The sequence below is a fragment of the Rhinopithecus roxellana genome, chromosome 6 (assembly GCF_007565055.1).
Source record: "Rhinopithecus roxellana isolate Shanxi Qingling chromosome 6, ASM756505v1, whole genome shotgun sequence".
Taxonomy (NCBI): Eukaryota; Metazoa; Chordata; class Mammalia; order Primates; family Cercopithecidae; genus Rhinopithecus; species Rhinopithecus roxellana.
In genome coordinates this window covers 34,564,693-34,579,888 of record NC_044554.1, presented here as the reverse complement: position 1 = coordinate 34,579,888, position 15,196 = coordinate 34,564,693, and the positions used below count along the sequence as shown (strand labels likewise).

The 15,196-nt window shown below is 36.3% G+C and overlaps 1 protein-coding gene across 1 annotated transcript in view; it reads right to left on the bottom strand.

The window, feature by feature from the left end:
• The window catches only part of TPK1 (thiamin pyrophosphokinase 1), a 407,155-nt gene that overhangs the window by 248,430 nt on the left and 143,529 nt on the right, over nt 1–15,196 (bottom strand). The window contains exon 4 of the mRNA XM_030933176.1: nt 2,641–2,710. Coding sequence (XP_030789036.1) covers nt 2,641–2,710 — 70 coding nt within the window. The remainder of the gene's footprint in view (nt 1–2,640; nt 2,711–15,196) is intronic.

The following is a 15,196-nucleotide window of genomic DNA, read 5'->3' as shown; positions in this document are numbered from 1 at the left end:
CAGGGGCCTGGAGCACACCTGGGTCCTCTTCAGGCTCTCCTAGGGCCCTGGCTCCATGAGGGACAGATGTGGACCTGAATGTTCAGGGGTATCCAGAAGCAGAGTGACATGGGGCCTGGGGCCTCATGCCCTGCCCCTCCTCAGCCTGAGCAGAGGGGAGAAGGTCCCACCACTGATTTTTCCCTGAGCTTTACTCCTCTGTAAACTTTGTTCCTCTGCTGCTGTCTATATGTCTTCCTTCCTTCCGTTCCAAATGTATAAATATTTTGCCTTCAACTGAAGATGGATTCTTTAAAAATTCATGTTTTATCACATAATTATGAGGCATTACATTGTACATACGGATGCTAAGTAAATAAATAAGAATAAGACAAGTAGTGGTCCACAAAGTACATACTGACTTTTTAAAATTCATGCATATTTTTTCCTTTTTTATTGCGATGCCTTTCTATTAGAAATACAATTAAGAGGAATTATGTTTAGTTACCGGAATCCAATTAGTTTGACTGGTTAGGGTTTGTATTTAGAAGTTGATTCAAGGACTTAATTCCCACATGAGACAGTTAGTTTCACTCATCTTCCTATGAGAGATTCTACCCTCACCCAGGCCAGCGATGTCCCTGGGCATCAGAGTAGGAATCATTGCAAACACATAATTACAACTAGAAAATCAATGAAAAGTACAATGTTTTATTGAACATCTTCATATATGAACAAACAGTTGTTAAATTACATAAATCTTCTTGGAAGATTTCTAGAAGATTACTTATCAATGTGTTGAGAAATATCACACACGGTTATTTTGAAATTTGGGCAAAAAATAATGGTATTCACCCCCTAAATCTGGTAATCTGTTTTGCTTTCAAATATGAATAAAAGCATTTTGTTTGAAATCATCTGCTTTGTAGCAACATGGATGCAGCTGGAAGCCATTATCCTTAGTGAATTAATGCAGTAACAGAAATCCAAATACTGCATGTTCTCACTTACAAGTGGGAGCTAAACATTGAGTACTCATAGACATAATGATGGCAACAACAGACACTGGTAACTATGAGAATGGGGAGGCAGGGGGTTAGGGGTTAAAAAAGTAACTACTGGATATTATGCTCACTACCTGGATAACGGGATCATTCATATCCCAAACCTCAGCATCACACGATATACACGTGTAACGAAAACTTCACGTGTAACGTGAATCTAAAATAAGAGTTGAAATCATTTTTAAAGTGCTCTGTTATCTTTCTTATTAGTGTCCACCCCAATTCAGTAAAAATAATCAATATGAGAATCTATATTTCTTCACAAGCATTATCAATAGATCTTATGATCAAAGATCACTTGGGAGGCATGGTGCTGAGATCCTTTCATTTGTGGTTATAATTATGTTCACAAGCTACACCTGCCAGTAGAGAATACCTGGCACCAGATTGTTTGCCAGCAAGCAGGCTATAGGTCCAATACATAAGCTTGGCCTCATGGGCATTACGCTCTTATCTGAAGCAACTGGCCTAGACACTTTTTTTTTTACAACACATACTTGAGTACTTTTTCACACATTGTCCATGTCAGGTCTTGGAGGATACTGTCAGAGGAATCTGTAAAGTTACAAAATAAAGGAGCAAAAAATGTTAAGAATTAAAACTGTCTTTTAGGCTGTCACTCTTGCTGTATTTTTTGATAATGCATCTAGTCCCCAGACATTAGCATTAGCATGTCCAGTCTCGAAGGAAACACGCCTTCCTCCTATAAGAAACCAGCTGCTTTCAAAAAGCAGCTCCAGTGTCAGAAATTTTGATCCCATAAAGAAAAATATATTATTTCAAAATACATATATTTAATTTGTACCTAGAGTATGTTACATCATAATGTTTTTATTTTTTGCAGCAAGGAGGTAATTTCTTAAACTATAAACATTTCAACATACTTAACAGCACATATGACAGAGATGAAACTATGTTTCATTGTCTACTTATATCTTCACTATAAATTCTTGTGTTTGCCAAGGTGTTTGAACTACAAACATGTTCACAATGAGCTAGGTTTAAAATCTGCTTCCATCAAACAGATTATCTTATTGAAAAATACCTCACCACACAAAGTAAGAAAAATCAGACAGCAAGGATAGTAAATCTTGAGGAAACTATTCATCTCCTAAAATATAAGTGTGTGCATAACTGAGAAATAATTAGGTTAAATTATACCGGGCTTTACTCAACACTAATATAAAATCTCATATTTTCCATGAGGGAATATACACCTACTTTATATAAAATCAGTTTTTATTCATTTACACTGTTTGAATAACATCTCAAATTGCCATTTGAAGTTTTATTTTAGCTGACTTTCACAGTTCTCACAAGTATCAAGATTTGATAATGCTACTTAATGTGGCTTTGAAGTAGCAGAATAAAGGTTTTTAAAATAAGAATAGATGCACCTCATTCTCCTGAGAGATACCATTCAAAGCAAGAAATAATACAACATGGTTAAGCAGTTCAGGTTACTCTTCCCTCACTGGGGAGATTTTCCATAAAAGAGTCTGAAGGAAAAGTAACAATGTCCACTTACAAGAAGAAAATAAAACAACAGAGAGCAGAAATTAGTGGTACTATGCACACCGGCTAAAAGAAAGCATACCTTTCTCTCTCTCCTTCGGTGATATCATATAAGCGGTTGGCACCTCCATCAGCACAGGCTCTTAAAAGAGCTTCAAATAGAAAGAACAAAATCATTTCAATACAAGAGGCACAGAGCAATATCTTTCAAATGATGATCACTAAAAAGCAGGCACTCAGACGCACACAGTCACGCTAACCTCCGTGAATCGTTTCACATTCATCTGTTGACACTGCTGGTACTAAAAACGATTCTATATTGCATGTGACAAATGACAAGTTTATTTCCTTTCTGCATCTTTTATTTATTTATTTCCTTTTCTCTGAGACGGAGTCTGGCTCTGTTGCCCAGGCTGGAGTGCAGTGGTATGATCTCAGTTCACTGCAACCTCCACTTCCCGGGTTCCAGTGATTCTCCAGCCTCGGCCTCCCAAGTAGCTGGGATTACAGGCATGTGCCACCACGTCTAGCATATTTTTGTATTCTGAGTAGAGACAGGGTTTCACCATATTGGCCAGGCTGGTCTCAAACTCCTGACCTCAGGTGATCCACCCACCTTGGCCTCCCAAAGTGCTGGGATTACAGGCGTAAGCCACCATGCCCAACCTTTCCATCTTTTTTGATTAAATAAAGGAGAAGACTGTAGACGGCGCTAGCATGTCTTCAATGTTTCTTCCATGGCAGGCAACAGAAAATGGTTTGTTGTTTTGTTGTTGGAGACAGGTCTTGCACTGTCACCCAGGCTGGAGTGCAATGGCTCCATCACAGCTCACTGCAGCCTCAACCTCCTGGGCTCAGGTGATCCTCCCACGTCAGTCTCCCAGGTAGCTGGGGCTACAGACACACACCACCGTATCCTGCTAATTTTTATATTTTTTGTAGAGACAGGGTTTGCTCAGGCTGGTTTCAAACTCCTGGGCTCAAGTGATCCACCCACCTTGAACTCCCAAAGTGCTGGGATTACAGGCGTGAGCCACTGCACCTGGCAGGATATGGTTTTCATTGTGTTCTCTCCTTTTAATAATTTTTACATATACTTTTGATTTACTACATGTAGTATGGGTTTCAATTTTTATTTTGATTAAGATATTTCCTCTTAAAAATAAATGATAAGCATATTTATATTAAAATATAAGTAAATAATAATCTAGATAATATGAGCATAATATAAAAATTGTGAAGGTGGTACAAAATTAACTGAAACTTGGAAATGCTAAGGTAATTAAATAAATCCTGCTGTCTCTCCACCTTGGGCCTTGGCCTCCTCCTTTCCCATGATTTCTCCCTGCTACTGCTCTCAGATTTGACACTGCTAATCAACTACTCCCTGAAGTTTTTGCAGTCCATGGAAGGCGATTTTTGTTGCTGGTGCTACCTTTCTGATTTCTATTTTTCATAGAAATATTAGTATCTTAGCATCAGCTCAGAATGAACATTGTTAGGCATCAAACTAGCAGGTTCTTTGCAAGAGTCCTAAGATAATGTGACAGGGTCTCCACTTTAAGCATCTTCTAACCAGTACAAATAAGCCAGAAGCCGATTAATTAACGTCCATTCTCAGAATTGACCAACATAGTGAAAAACTACTTTTCTTTGAAATTAAAATTAATGGCACAGGTAAGTGGAATTGAGGGAAAGAAAACAAACAGCCACTTTCCCTTATGTATTCCTCAGGTATTTGAAATATAAAATAGTTCAGATGAGTACAGCCTCTAGAAAAAGATCAGTGATATGTGATTTGTTTTAGAAACTGTAAAATAATAGATGCTAGAAAATCACCACTTAAACAAATGAAAATCCACAATTTCCACTGTGCGAATTTCCTCTGAATTTAATCCACCCACGAGCGTAAGACGTCTTATGAAAATATTTGAAATAGGATGGAATGGTCCCAAATCTCAGCAGGGGACCTAACCACCTCCTGACATTTCACACCTGTATACCCCACCCAGCTTTAAGGCACGTTTAATGAGCGTCTCTTGGTGGTAAAGACACTCCTCTTCTGTTTGGCTGCAAATGTAATGATTTCAGCTTCACTCTGGAATAACAGATTAGCTGAGTATAATACTGTAAATTGGTAGTAAATTTGATGGTATTAGTACATTGGCTTCTGATTGCCATCGGTACACTGATACTTTCAGAAAGCTGCTGTCAGTCCAATATGTTTGTGTATCTAACCTGTTTTCTCTTTCTGGCAAATTTTAAGACTTTCCCTTTATCTTTGGTTTTTCAAATTTCACCATGATGTAGCTAATTTGGAATGAAGTGTGCTTCCAAGGTTGGGCATGGAGGCCTCAGGAATGTAATCCCAGCACTTTGAGAGACTAAGGCAGGAGGAATGCTTGAGCTGAGATATTCAAGACCAGCCTGGGCAACATGGCGAAACCCTGTCTCTACAATAAATTCTTAAACATTAGCTGAGCATGGTGGCACTCACCTGTCATCAGAGCTACTTAGGAGGATCGCTTGTGCCTGGGGAGGTCCAGGCTGCAATAAGCCAAGCTGGCACCACTGCACTCCAGCCTGGGCGACAGAGTCAGACCCTGTCTGAAAAACAACAAAATGTGCTTCCTAAATCTAAGGACCCATGACTTTCTTCAGTTCTGGATAATTCTTAGCCACTTTTAATTCCATTATTTCATGTCTTCCATTCTCTCTATGCATCAATTTTCTGACACTCCATTTAAACATATTTTTAGACAGTCTCATTCTGTCCTTCACGTTTCTTAAACTGTGTCATTTCTATCACTTTTTCTTTCTGTATATGCATGTAATTTCTTCAAACCTCTCTTTCAATTATGTCTAGTCACCTGTTTAAAACATAAAAGTTTATAGTCTTACTGATTCTTTTTAAAGAAGTTCTATTTGGTTCTTTTTTCAATTCAAGGTCTTTTCTGATAATCTGTTGCTGATGTTTTCTATACCTTCTGTTACCCTTTTTTTTTAAAAAAAAAAAATCCTTTCCCTATGGATGGGATATTTAAAGAATGTCTACCTGACTATATTGTCAAAAAATAAAAGTTCCAATGTGTTTTCCACTTATCCATGATATGTAAGGCTATTTTATATGTTCTATGTTACATGAGAAATAAAGCAGAGGACAAGTGGAAAAAAACATTCCTTTTCCCTGTAGCTTACTCACCTGTAAATAAGCATATGACTTATGGAATAAGGTTATTAAGTAATTATTTAATAATTATATATAATGCCAATTATGATACAAGAACACATAAGCATTCAATAAACATGAGTCCTCTTTCTCCATTTTTGTCAGAATGAAAAAAATCTGAAAAGACTGTGTTCCTGGAAAAGAAAAGCCATATCTACTTAGAAAGTAAAAAACAAAAAATAGGAGTTTTTATAAAGACATCTAAAAGGGACGTTACAAATTACCAACACACATTTCCTTGTAAGGAGTGGCACTCAAATTCAAATTATGTCACAAATATAACTTGCAGAAGATCACAGAAGACATTGCACGTTCCCTAAGTATCAAAACCATCAAAAGCTAAAAGATAGAGATCATCTCACATACAAAATATAGCACAAAACAAGTGATTAGGGAGAAAGAAACAACTCATTAATAGAAACAGATGGTAAACTGTTAGTAATTATCTTTGGAGTATATAAAACAATTCTCTGTAAACAAAACTAACAAGTGTATGGAACATTTTTATGTAATAACCGATTCACTAAAGTAATATGAAAATCTCAGAAATAGTAGTTTTTAATGGTCAAGGATTATCAAACAGAATGACTTGCCAGTTTTTCACATTATATCATTTTGCAAAGATCAGTTGAATTCAACATGTATTCCTATTATGTGCTAGGCTTTACATAAAATAAAAAGATGAACAACAAACAGATCTAGTTCTCTAGGCTCATATTATAGTGAAAAACATGAAAACAGAAGGAAATACATGCAATGCACTGTAGACTGCGGTGAGGGCTATAAGAAAGTCACCAAAATGCAACAGGAAAACAAGGAAATAAGAAATGAATTTCAGTGGATAAATGTGTAAAACTGCTAACAATAAATCCAGTTCAGCTAAGATCACTGTTACTTTTACAATAGAAAAAATGCTAATGCTGTTATTTCTAACATCCATCTTTAAATTGATATTTCTTGAGCAGTTTATAAAAAAGACAAACACCTATATCACAGGAAGTAAATCTGTCCACATCTATTCCTGCTTTAAATGGCAAAGGGAGCTAAAATAAGCATGATGATATGTATAGACTATTTTCTCAGTGCATGTAGGTTGAGAGTAGGGAGGAAAAACAAGTTCCAGTCTGTCCCTAAAACCTTTTTGTTTTCAATAAAGCATGACCAAAAAAATGTATTCTACCTCTCCTACATTTTATTAACCAAAAGGTTTTCACCAGTTTCAAATATTTTCTATAAACATAAATAAAACTGCATTTGAAAAATAAAATGTTTCCAACATATTGTAAACAACATTGGCATAAGTTCATGCACAGTGACGTCTGAAAAATGCGTAAACCAATATCACTGTTAGAGAAAGTGACCAATTAAAGGAACCAGAAGTAGGGGACATTCTTTAATTTTTGATAAATTGTAATGAATCTGCCTAAAAAAACTGTTCACTTCATCATCATTTAAGTTGTCCCAAGCTTTAATGAATAGAAGTTACTGCATGAGTTATCTTTTAATGTAAAAATTCCATTGGCTTACACAGCAAAATTTCTGCAGCTCTGTCACATACTATAACTTCAATGGCTGAGCAATTACTTACCATGCAACAGGCTGATAAACAGATGAAGACTAAAATATATTAAAAACTTCTACAGCAACTTTGTATTTTAGTAGAACCTGTAAGTAGGTGAAAGAAATCTTTAACTTTTTTTTTTACTTGGCATAAGTTAACATTACTGACAAATAATGAAGAGCTTCAGGCACAAGCAGAGGTTAGTTCCCTACTTCAAATAGCTCCCTATTTCTTTGGAATAAAGTTGAGTCGAAATAACTTCACTTTCTGCAAAGTAGATTATCAATTAGTTCCAATTATTAAGATGGGAGAATAAAACAAAGTAGATTCTGCAGTTTCGGCTAAAGAACACAAGAGACAGAGGATTTCAGTGCTAGTCTAGATCAGCCACTTAGTCCTATGATGTTGAGTTAACCCTGAGCATTCTGATTTTAATGCAAAATCAAGATCATTTGGTATATCCTACCAAAATCACACACACACAAATTCAAGGACTAGAGAGAGACAACATAAATAAAACTAGAAGGAAGGTGCATGAGGAAACATCATCTCACACGCTGTTGATGAGGCTACGTTGAGGGACAGTTTGGCAGATTTATAAAAACCTTAAAGGTGTGTACCTTTTTACCCAGAAATTCTATGTAGCCTGCATAAATACTTGCCAAAAATTACAAGGAAATATGTACAAGGATATTTGCTGTGACAGTCTGTGTAATCATGAAAAACTAATAGCAAACTTATATGGCCCACAGGTGAATGTTGGTAAAATATACCATGGTCCTATTTTACTACCATCAAAAACATTAGATCTTATATGTATTAGCATATTATCTGTTAGGAGATATAGTGTTATTTTTAAACTTTGAATAACCTTGGTCAAATCTTCCTTGCAATAGCAATTCATGGAAGGTATAGGAACATACTAAATCCAAGAAAACTAAGCATCAGGTAAAGGTCTTTATGTCAAGATTGTAAATCAGGTAATCAGCAATCAGCCTTTGTAAGATGCACCCGCACTGGAAAACGGGCCCTAGTCTGGCACCCTGAAGGAAACAAAGGGATAAAAACTAAAGAGACCCTAAAATCAATGGCTTCCCTGGCAAAGCATATCCCAAATGTGGAGTGACTGGTACATTTGAAAGCAATTACTGTGAAATGACAGACCTCACTAATTTTGTTATCAAGCTTTATGACCTGCCTCATGGCCTTAAACTTGGCATTGAGTAAAGCCTATCATGCCTTATTAGTTTGTTAATTCAAACACAAGAACACTTCTATATTCCATACGCCAACCTCATTAACAGGGATTATTTATGAGGAATGGGGATGGCATAACGAAAAAGACTTTTTAAAAAATTACTTACAATAATCACTGTGCTGTTAAAACTATTTCTCAGTAATATGAATTATATTGTAATTATAATTTTAAAACCAATAGTAATAATTAAAAGGAAAAATAAGAGTTACAGACTTAAGATATAGCAAGAATGATTCCAGATCCAATCTCAGGAGAAGGAATTAGATATTTTGCCAGATTGGTCAGGATTGAGTCACAGGTGTCTACAGTTAAATTAGAGGACAGAGAAGGTCCAGAATCTTATTTAGAAGATGTTTCACTGAGTCCTGGGAGAGCTAAATAATTCCAATTACTTAAATCCTGTTTATTCCTAACCAAGTTCTTGCCCCTAGTACTCCAAAGATTCAATTAAGTCTTATGTTCCTGAAATCAATCTAATCTGTCAATATTCATAGTTTGAGCTGGGGATTCTGTCCCAAATCTGAGAAACAAAAGTAAACCACTTAATCTCCAACTTCTGGTAAGCCACCTCTAGCACCCATAAGAGTTAGCCTAGCTGCGGAAAAGAAAATATATCCCGTCTGAATGCACCTCAGAAACAGTCCACTAGCAACTGCACATCAATAAGTGATAATTATTTGCTAAATATGTGAGGACGTACACAACTACACAGGTATCAGTTGGAAGTTTACTATCAGGCACTAAGGAGGATAAATGAGTTTTTGTTTTTTTTTATTTGTATTGCATTAAGAACACAAGATCAGATTTAATCTCTTAAACAAGTATATAAAAAAAGGTACTGTTAACTATAGATACAATATTGTACAAAAGATCTCTAGAATTGGCTCATCTGGCGTTAACTAAAACTTTACACTCATTGCAGAGCAACTCCCCATTTGCCCTTCCCCCAAGCTCCTGGTAACTTGCATTCTACCCTCTGATGACTATTTTTGATACTTCATATTAAGTAGAATCACACTGTATTTGTCTTTCTGTGACTGGCTCACTTCACTTAGCATAATGTTATCTGGGTTCATCTATGTTGTCATATATTCATTATTTTTTAAGGCTGAAAAACATTTCATTATATGTATAGTCTACATTTCTTTATGATTTATCAGTTGACAGACATTTAGGTTGTTTCCACATCCTAACTATTGTGAGTAGTTAACTCACAATGAACACGGGAGTGCGAATACCTACCTGTTAGGGATCCTGATTTCCATTCTTTGGGATTAAACACCCAGAAGTGGGATTTCAGGACCTTATGGTAATTTTATTTTTAATTTTTTTGAGGAATCTCCATACAGTTTTCAACAGTGTAAACCAACTAAGTGCACGTGTTTTTCACTCCTACCAACAGTGTCCAAGTGTTCCAATTTCTCCACATCCTCAACAATACATGCTGTCTTTTGTTTTTTGATACCAGCCATCCAACAGGTGTGAGTTGATACCTCATTGTGGTTTTGATTTGTATTTCCCTGATGATTAGTGAACTGAACATCTTTTCATGTACCTGTTGGCCATTTGTGTGTCTTCTTTAGAAAAATGTCTATTCAAGTCCTTTAACCATTTCGGAGAGAGTAGATTTTAGATGTACTTACCAAAAAAAAAAAAAAAATTATATGAGATGATGAGCATGTTAAATTGCTTACCTCGAGTAATCATTATGTATATCAAAACATCATGTTGCACCTTTCAAAAGATGACATACGTGATGCCAACAATATCTAAAAATGCTCAACAATCACTAATTATTACAGAAATGCAAATTGAAACCACAACGAGATACTATCTCACATCAATCAGAATGGCTATTGTTAAAAAGTCAAAAAATAAAAAGATGCTGGCAAGACTGTGGAGAAAAGAGAATTCTTATACACTGCTGGTGGGAATGTAAATTAGTTCTGCCACTGTGGAAAGCAGTTTGGTGATTTCTCAAAGACCTTAAAACAGAATTACCATTCAACCCAGCAATCCCATTATTGGGTATATACCCAAAGGAATATAAATCATTCTGTCATAAAGACACACACACACATAAGTTCACTGCAACACTATTCACAATAGCAAAAACACGGAATCAACCTAAATGCCCATCAACAGTAGAGTGGATAAAGAAAATGTGGTATAGACATGCCATGGAATACTACACAGCCACAAAAAAGAACAAGATTATCTCTTTTGCAGCAGCATGAAGCTGGAGGCCAGTATCATAAGCAAACTAACACAGGAACAGAAAACCAAATACTGCAAGCTCTCACTTATAAAAGGGTGCTAACCACTGAGAACACACAGACGCAAAGAAGGGAACAACACATACCAAGACCTACTTGAGGGTAGAGGGTGAGAAAAAGGAGAGGATCAAAAAAACTACCTATTGAGTACTATGCTTAGTACTTGAGTGATAAAAGAGTCTGTACACTAAACCCTGTGACACAAAATTTATCAATATAACAAACCCACATATGTACCCCTGAACCTAAAAGTTTACAAAAAATCATATTGTATACCTTAAATTTATACTAAAACCTTCTCATTTTAAAATAGGGTTATTAGTTTTCTCACTATTGAGTTCTAGGAGTCCTTATGTATTTTAGAAATTAACCCTGTATCAGATACGTGGTTTGCAAATATTTTCTCCTATTCCATAGGTTGCCTTTTCACTCCATTGTTTCCTTTGCTGTGCAGAAGCTTTTACATTTGATGTAGTCCCACTTGTCTATTTCTGCTTTTGTTTCCTTTGCTTTTGATGTCATATCCATGAAATCACTGCCATGATCAATATCATGAAGTGTCCCCGCTACGTTTTGTTTTAGGTCTTTCACAGTTTCAGGTCTTACAGTTAAGTCTTTAATTCATTTTCAGTTGAAAATCTGAGTTTTTAACCAGCTCTTTGCTTTTTCTTTTTTTTTTTTTTTTTTTTTTTTTTTTGAGACAGGGTATTACGCTGATGCTCTGGCTGGAATGCAGTGGTGCGATCATAGCTCATGGTCACCTCAAACTCTGGGGCTCAAGCAATCCTCTTACCTCAACCTTCAAGTGGTTGAAGCTACAGGCGCACCCCACCATGACTGACTAATGTTTTCAAATTTTGTAGAGACAACGTCTAACCATGTTGCCCAGGCTGGTCTCAAAATCCTGGCCTCAACTGATCCCCTCACTGTGGGCTCCCAAAGTGCCAGGATTATAGAGGCATGAGTTACCATACACCCAATCTTATCCAATTTTCGTCTCTAGGGACCATACTGATATAAAGCCATACTTTATACTTTAATCAGCCAAGATGCTCTAAACTGATACCTTCTTTCAGAAGTATTACTTGCTGAAAAGTATTTAATTTACCTACAGGTATTTTTCTGTCTGTGTTAAAACCCCAAATACAGATTGAAGCCTAATAAGAAATATACTTTATAAAAAGATTCACGGAAATTTTCACTTAATGAATTCCTAAGAATGTTTGGGTGGTCAGTTTTGATATTTCTTAAATACTTTAAAACAATAAAATGTCGATTTAGGATATTTCTACTATTTAAAAGAGAAGTTATGGTATCTCCTTGAAGATCTTCGTAAGTAGGGGGTATTAAATATATTGGTCAATGACAAAAGCAAGAGAAAGCAACACATACGAAACTATACATATAAAACATAAAAAGGTATTGATTTTTACATCTATAGAACTGTAAGTACAATAAACTGGTTACAGTGGTGCTTCTGGAAAGAGAGAAGAGTTAGGACAAAGATTTATATTGCACATAACTTAAATTTTATTCAGGGGAACTTACTCTTGCAGTCTCGGCTATAAGTGGTATTGAATCCACAACCAAATCCAAGTTCAGCATGTGGCTCAATCTATGCCATCACAATCTCCTGGCCAGAGTGACTGGTTCAGAGACAGATATATGGCCCAGGCAAAGAAAACAAGAGCTAAGGAGACTTTGTAGGTTTCCTCTTCCACTGTCCTGTGACTTGTGGCACTAGACATTTGGTTCTATGATCGTGTATTACTCTGGCCCTGAGAATGAAGCCAAAACAGTGAAGGTAAGGCTAGGAGACAAGAGAAGACACTGTTTGAGTGTCTATAACTACAGCCAAAGACAGCCACTAGCCTTTCCAACTATGTGAGCTAATAAATGCTCTTTCTGGGTTCAGGCAAATTTAAGCTGGTTCTCTGTCACTTAAAACTGAAGGAGCCCTAAGTAATACAAACATTAATTTCTGCTTCAAAGACGTGAAATCCTCCTCTCTTTCAGTTGGAAAATTCTACTTTATTATGTCTCAAATGTATGTTGGGACAAGCACGTAAGAGGAGGTGTATATTTCTGCAGGTACTTTGCCTATTACTGGCATACATCATCATGAGCAAAGGTCTATATCAGTTCATGGACATAGTTAACAGAAACAGATTAGTATGATTTCCCTATCAAGACATTATTTCATGTGAAAAACTTGTACTCCAAGCATTTCACGGAAATATATGCTGTTCTTGAGAGATAGTAACAATTTATTTTGCTCATAGGAGTGCTGAAATGCATAATTAATTGTTGTTTAGAGAACTCTTTCAGTATTGTAGATTGAAGGTTTTATTTACAGTATATGTGCAATTATCAAGAAAGTTCACATTATTTGTAATATCCTATAAATAATGAGTCTAATACTCTGAATTTTAGTCAAGTCAGTAGCACACAATTACATGAAATAAAAATCAAGTGGTATTGATATTAAGCATCTACATGTACAGAGCTGTGCTAGTCCTAATGATTTGGTTCATGCCATGTAATGAAGAGTTTTATTACCTTTTGGTAAATATTGTTGGGTAAATTCTATTACCTTTTTTCTCTAACACTTCATGTCTCCTCCTCTCCTAGTTATTCACTATGGAGAAAAAGTATGACATTTAGTCATCCTTGATCCTATTCATAAAGTCTACAATCAGATAATTCTTTAACACTGAGTGACACTAAATACCTCATTACTAAGAAATCTGAGAGAAACAACCAAACATCAAACTATCTCTGTTCATCCTAAAGTGGCACAGAAAATTTTTTCTAGAAGATGGGCAAAACTCATATTGTATAGAAACTGCAAATAGGTAAGAAGCACAGAAAAAAAATCTCGTATGTGTAAAGCTAGTACAGGCACATTTGGCCAAATATTAGTTGATAGGAACCATTAAGGTTCACGTGTACCCTCAATCACTGATTTTTTACTAAAGATTGGCCATGCTTTAGGAACAGGGTAGCAAACATGCAAGCTCAACCTATAACGAGTAAGAAAACTTACAAAAGAACCTTGATGGTGTTGCTCTAGTACCTTGGCACTATCACATTTTGGGTCTTTTTTATAGGTGGATATCTGGTGCATTATAGCATACTTAGCAGCATTCTTGGCCTCTACCAATTAGATGCCAATAGTAACCCTCAGTTGTGACAACCAAAATATCTGCAAATGTCAAATGTCACTTGGTGGGCAAAATCACTACCAGATGAAAACCAGTGCAACAAAGAGCACAACTCAAACTTCAGCAGGCTGCCCAGAGTCCCATAATACTGAGCTGTGTAGCAGACTGCTCACTGTTATTCTCTAACTTTTCCAATTTTGAAAGCAAACCCATCACCCAGAAACTACATTCTACCTGGCCACTGAAGTCAGGTAAATTAACACTGCAATTTATGTGCTCGCTAAGTTGCTTTCACATCTATCCCAGATGCACAGGTAACAACGTATTCCAATTCAGACTTATTGAATCTTCAGTAAGACTTCTCATACAATCTGGATATGTACAGATAACTGTGATACTCTGGGTAGTCTTATAACAAAATCCCACACCACCTCCATTTGTGCCTCCTATTTATTTGAGAACCTATTCCTAAATTATTATTATACTAGTGGCAAGAGTCAAAGTCAGGTCCTTCTGATTACCCTCTTGGATCTGCTGGATATTTCACATCATCTCCCATGATGGTGAGAACAAGAAAACATCCGGCTGGGCATGGTGGCTCATGCCTGTAATCCCAGCACTTTGGGAGGCTGAGGCAGGCGGATCACTTGAGGCTATGAGTTCACGACCAGCCTGGCCAACATGGTGAAACCCTATCTCTGCTAAAAAAAAAAAAAAAATTAGCCAGGTGTGGTGGCACATGCCTATAATCCCAGCCACTCAGGAGGCTGAGGCAGGAGAATTGATTGAATCCAGGAGGCAGAGGTTGCAGTGAGCTGAGACTGCACTACTGTACTCCAGCCTGGGCGACACAGAGAGACACTGTTTAAAACAAAAAAAGAAAGAAAAAGAAAGAAAACATCCCACACATATCATCACCATAGAGAATGAGCATCAAAAGTGACAATTTCTATTGAACCAGTTCACTTCATAACATAAAAACATCAGTAAAGTGGCAGTGTCAAAATAATGAAATGTGGCAGATATCTATGAATGAGCAAAATAATAAAATACATATAACTACCAAGAAGCTTTGTAATAAAATAAATAGGTAATAATGGTGGTTGGTCCAGTCAGCAAGTTTTAAAGTAAAAATATTTAAGTAAAGCTT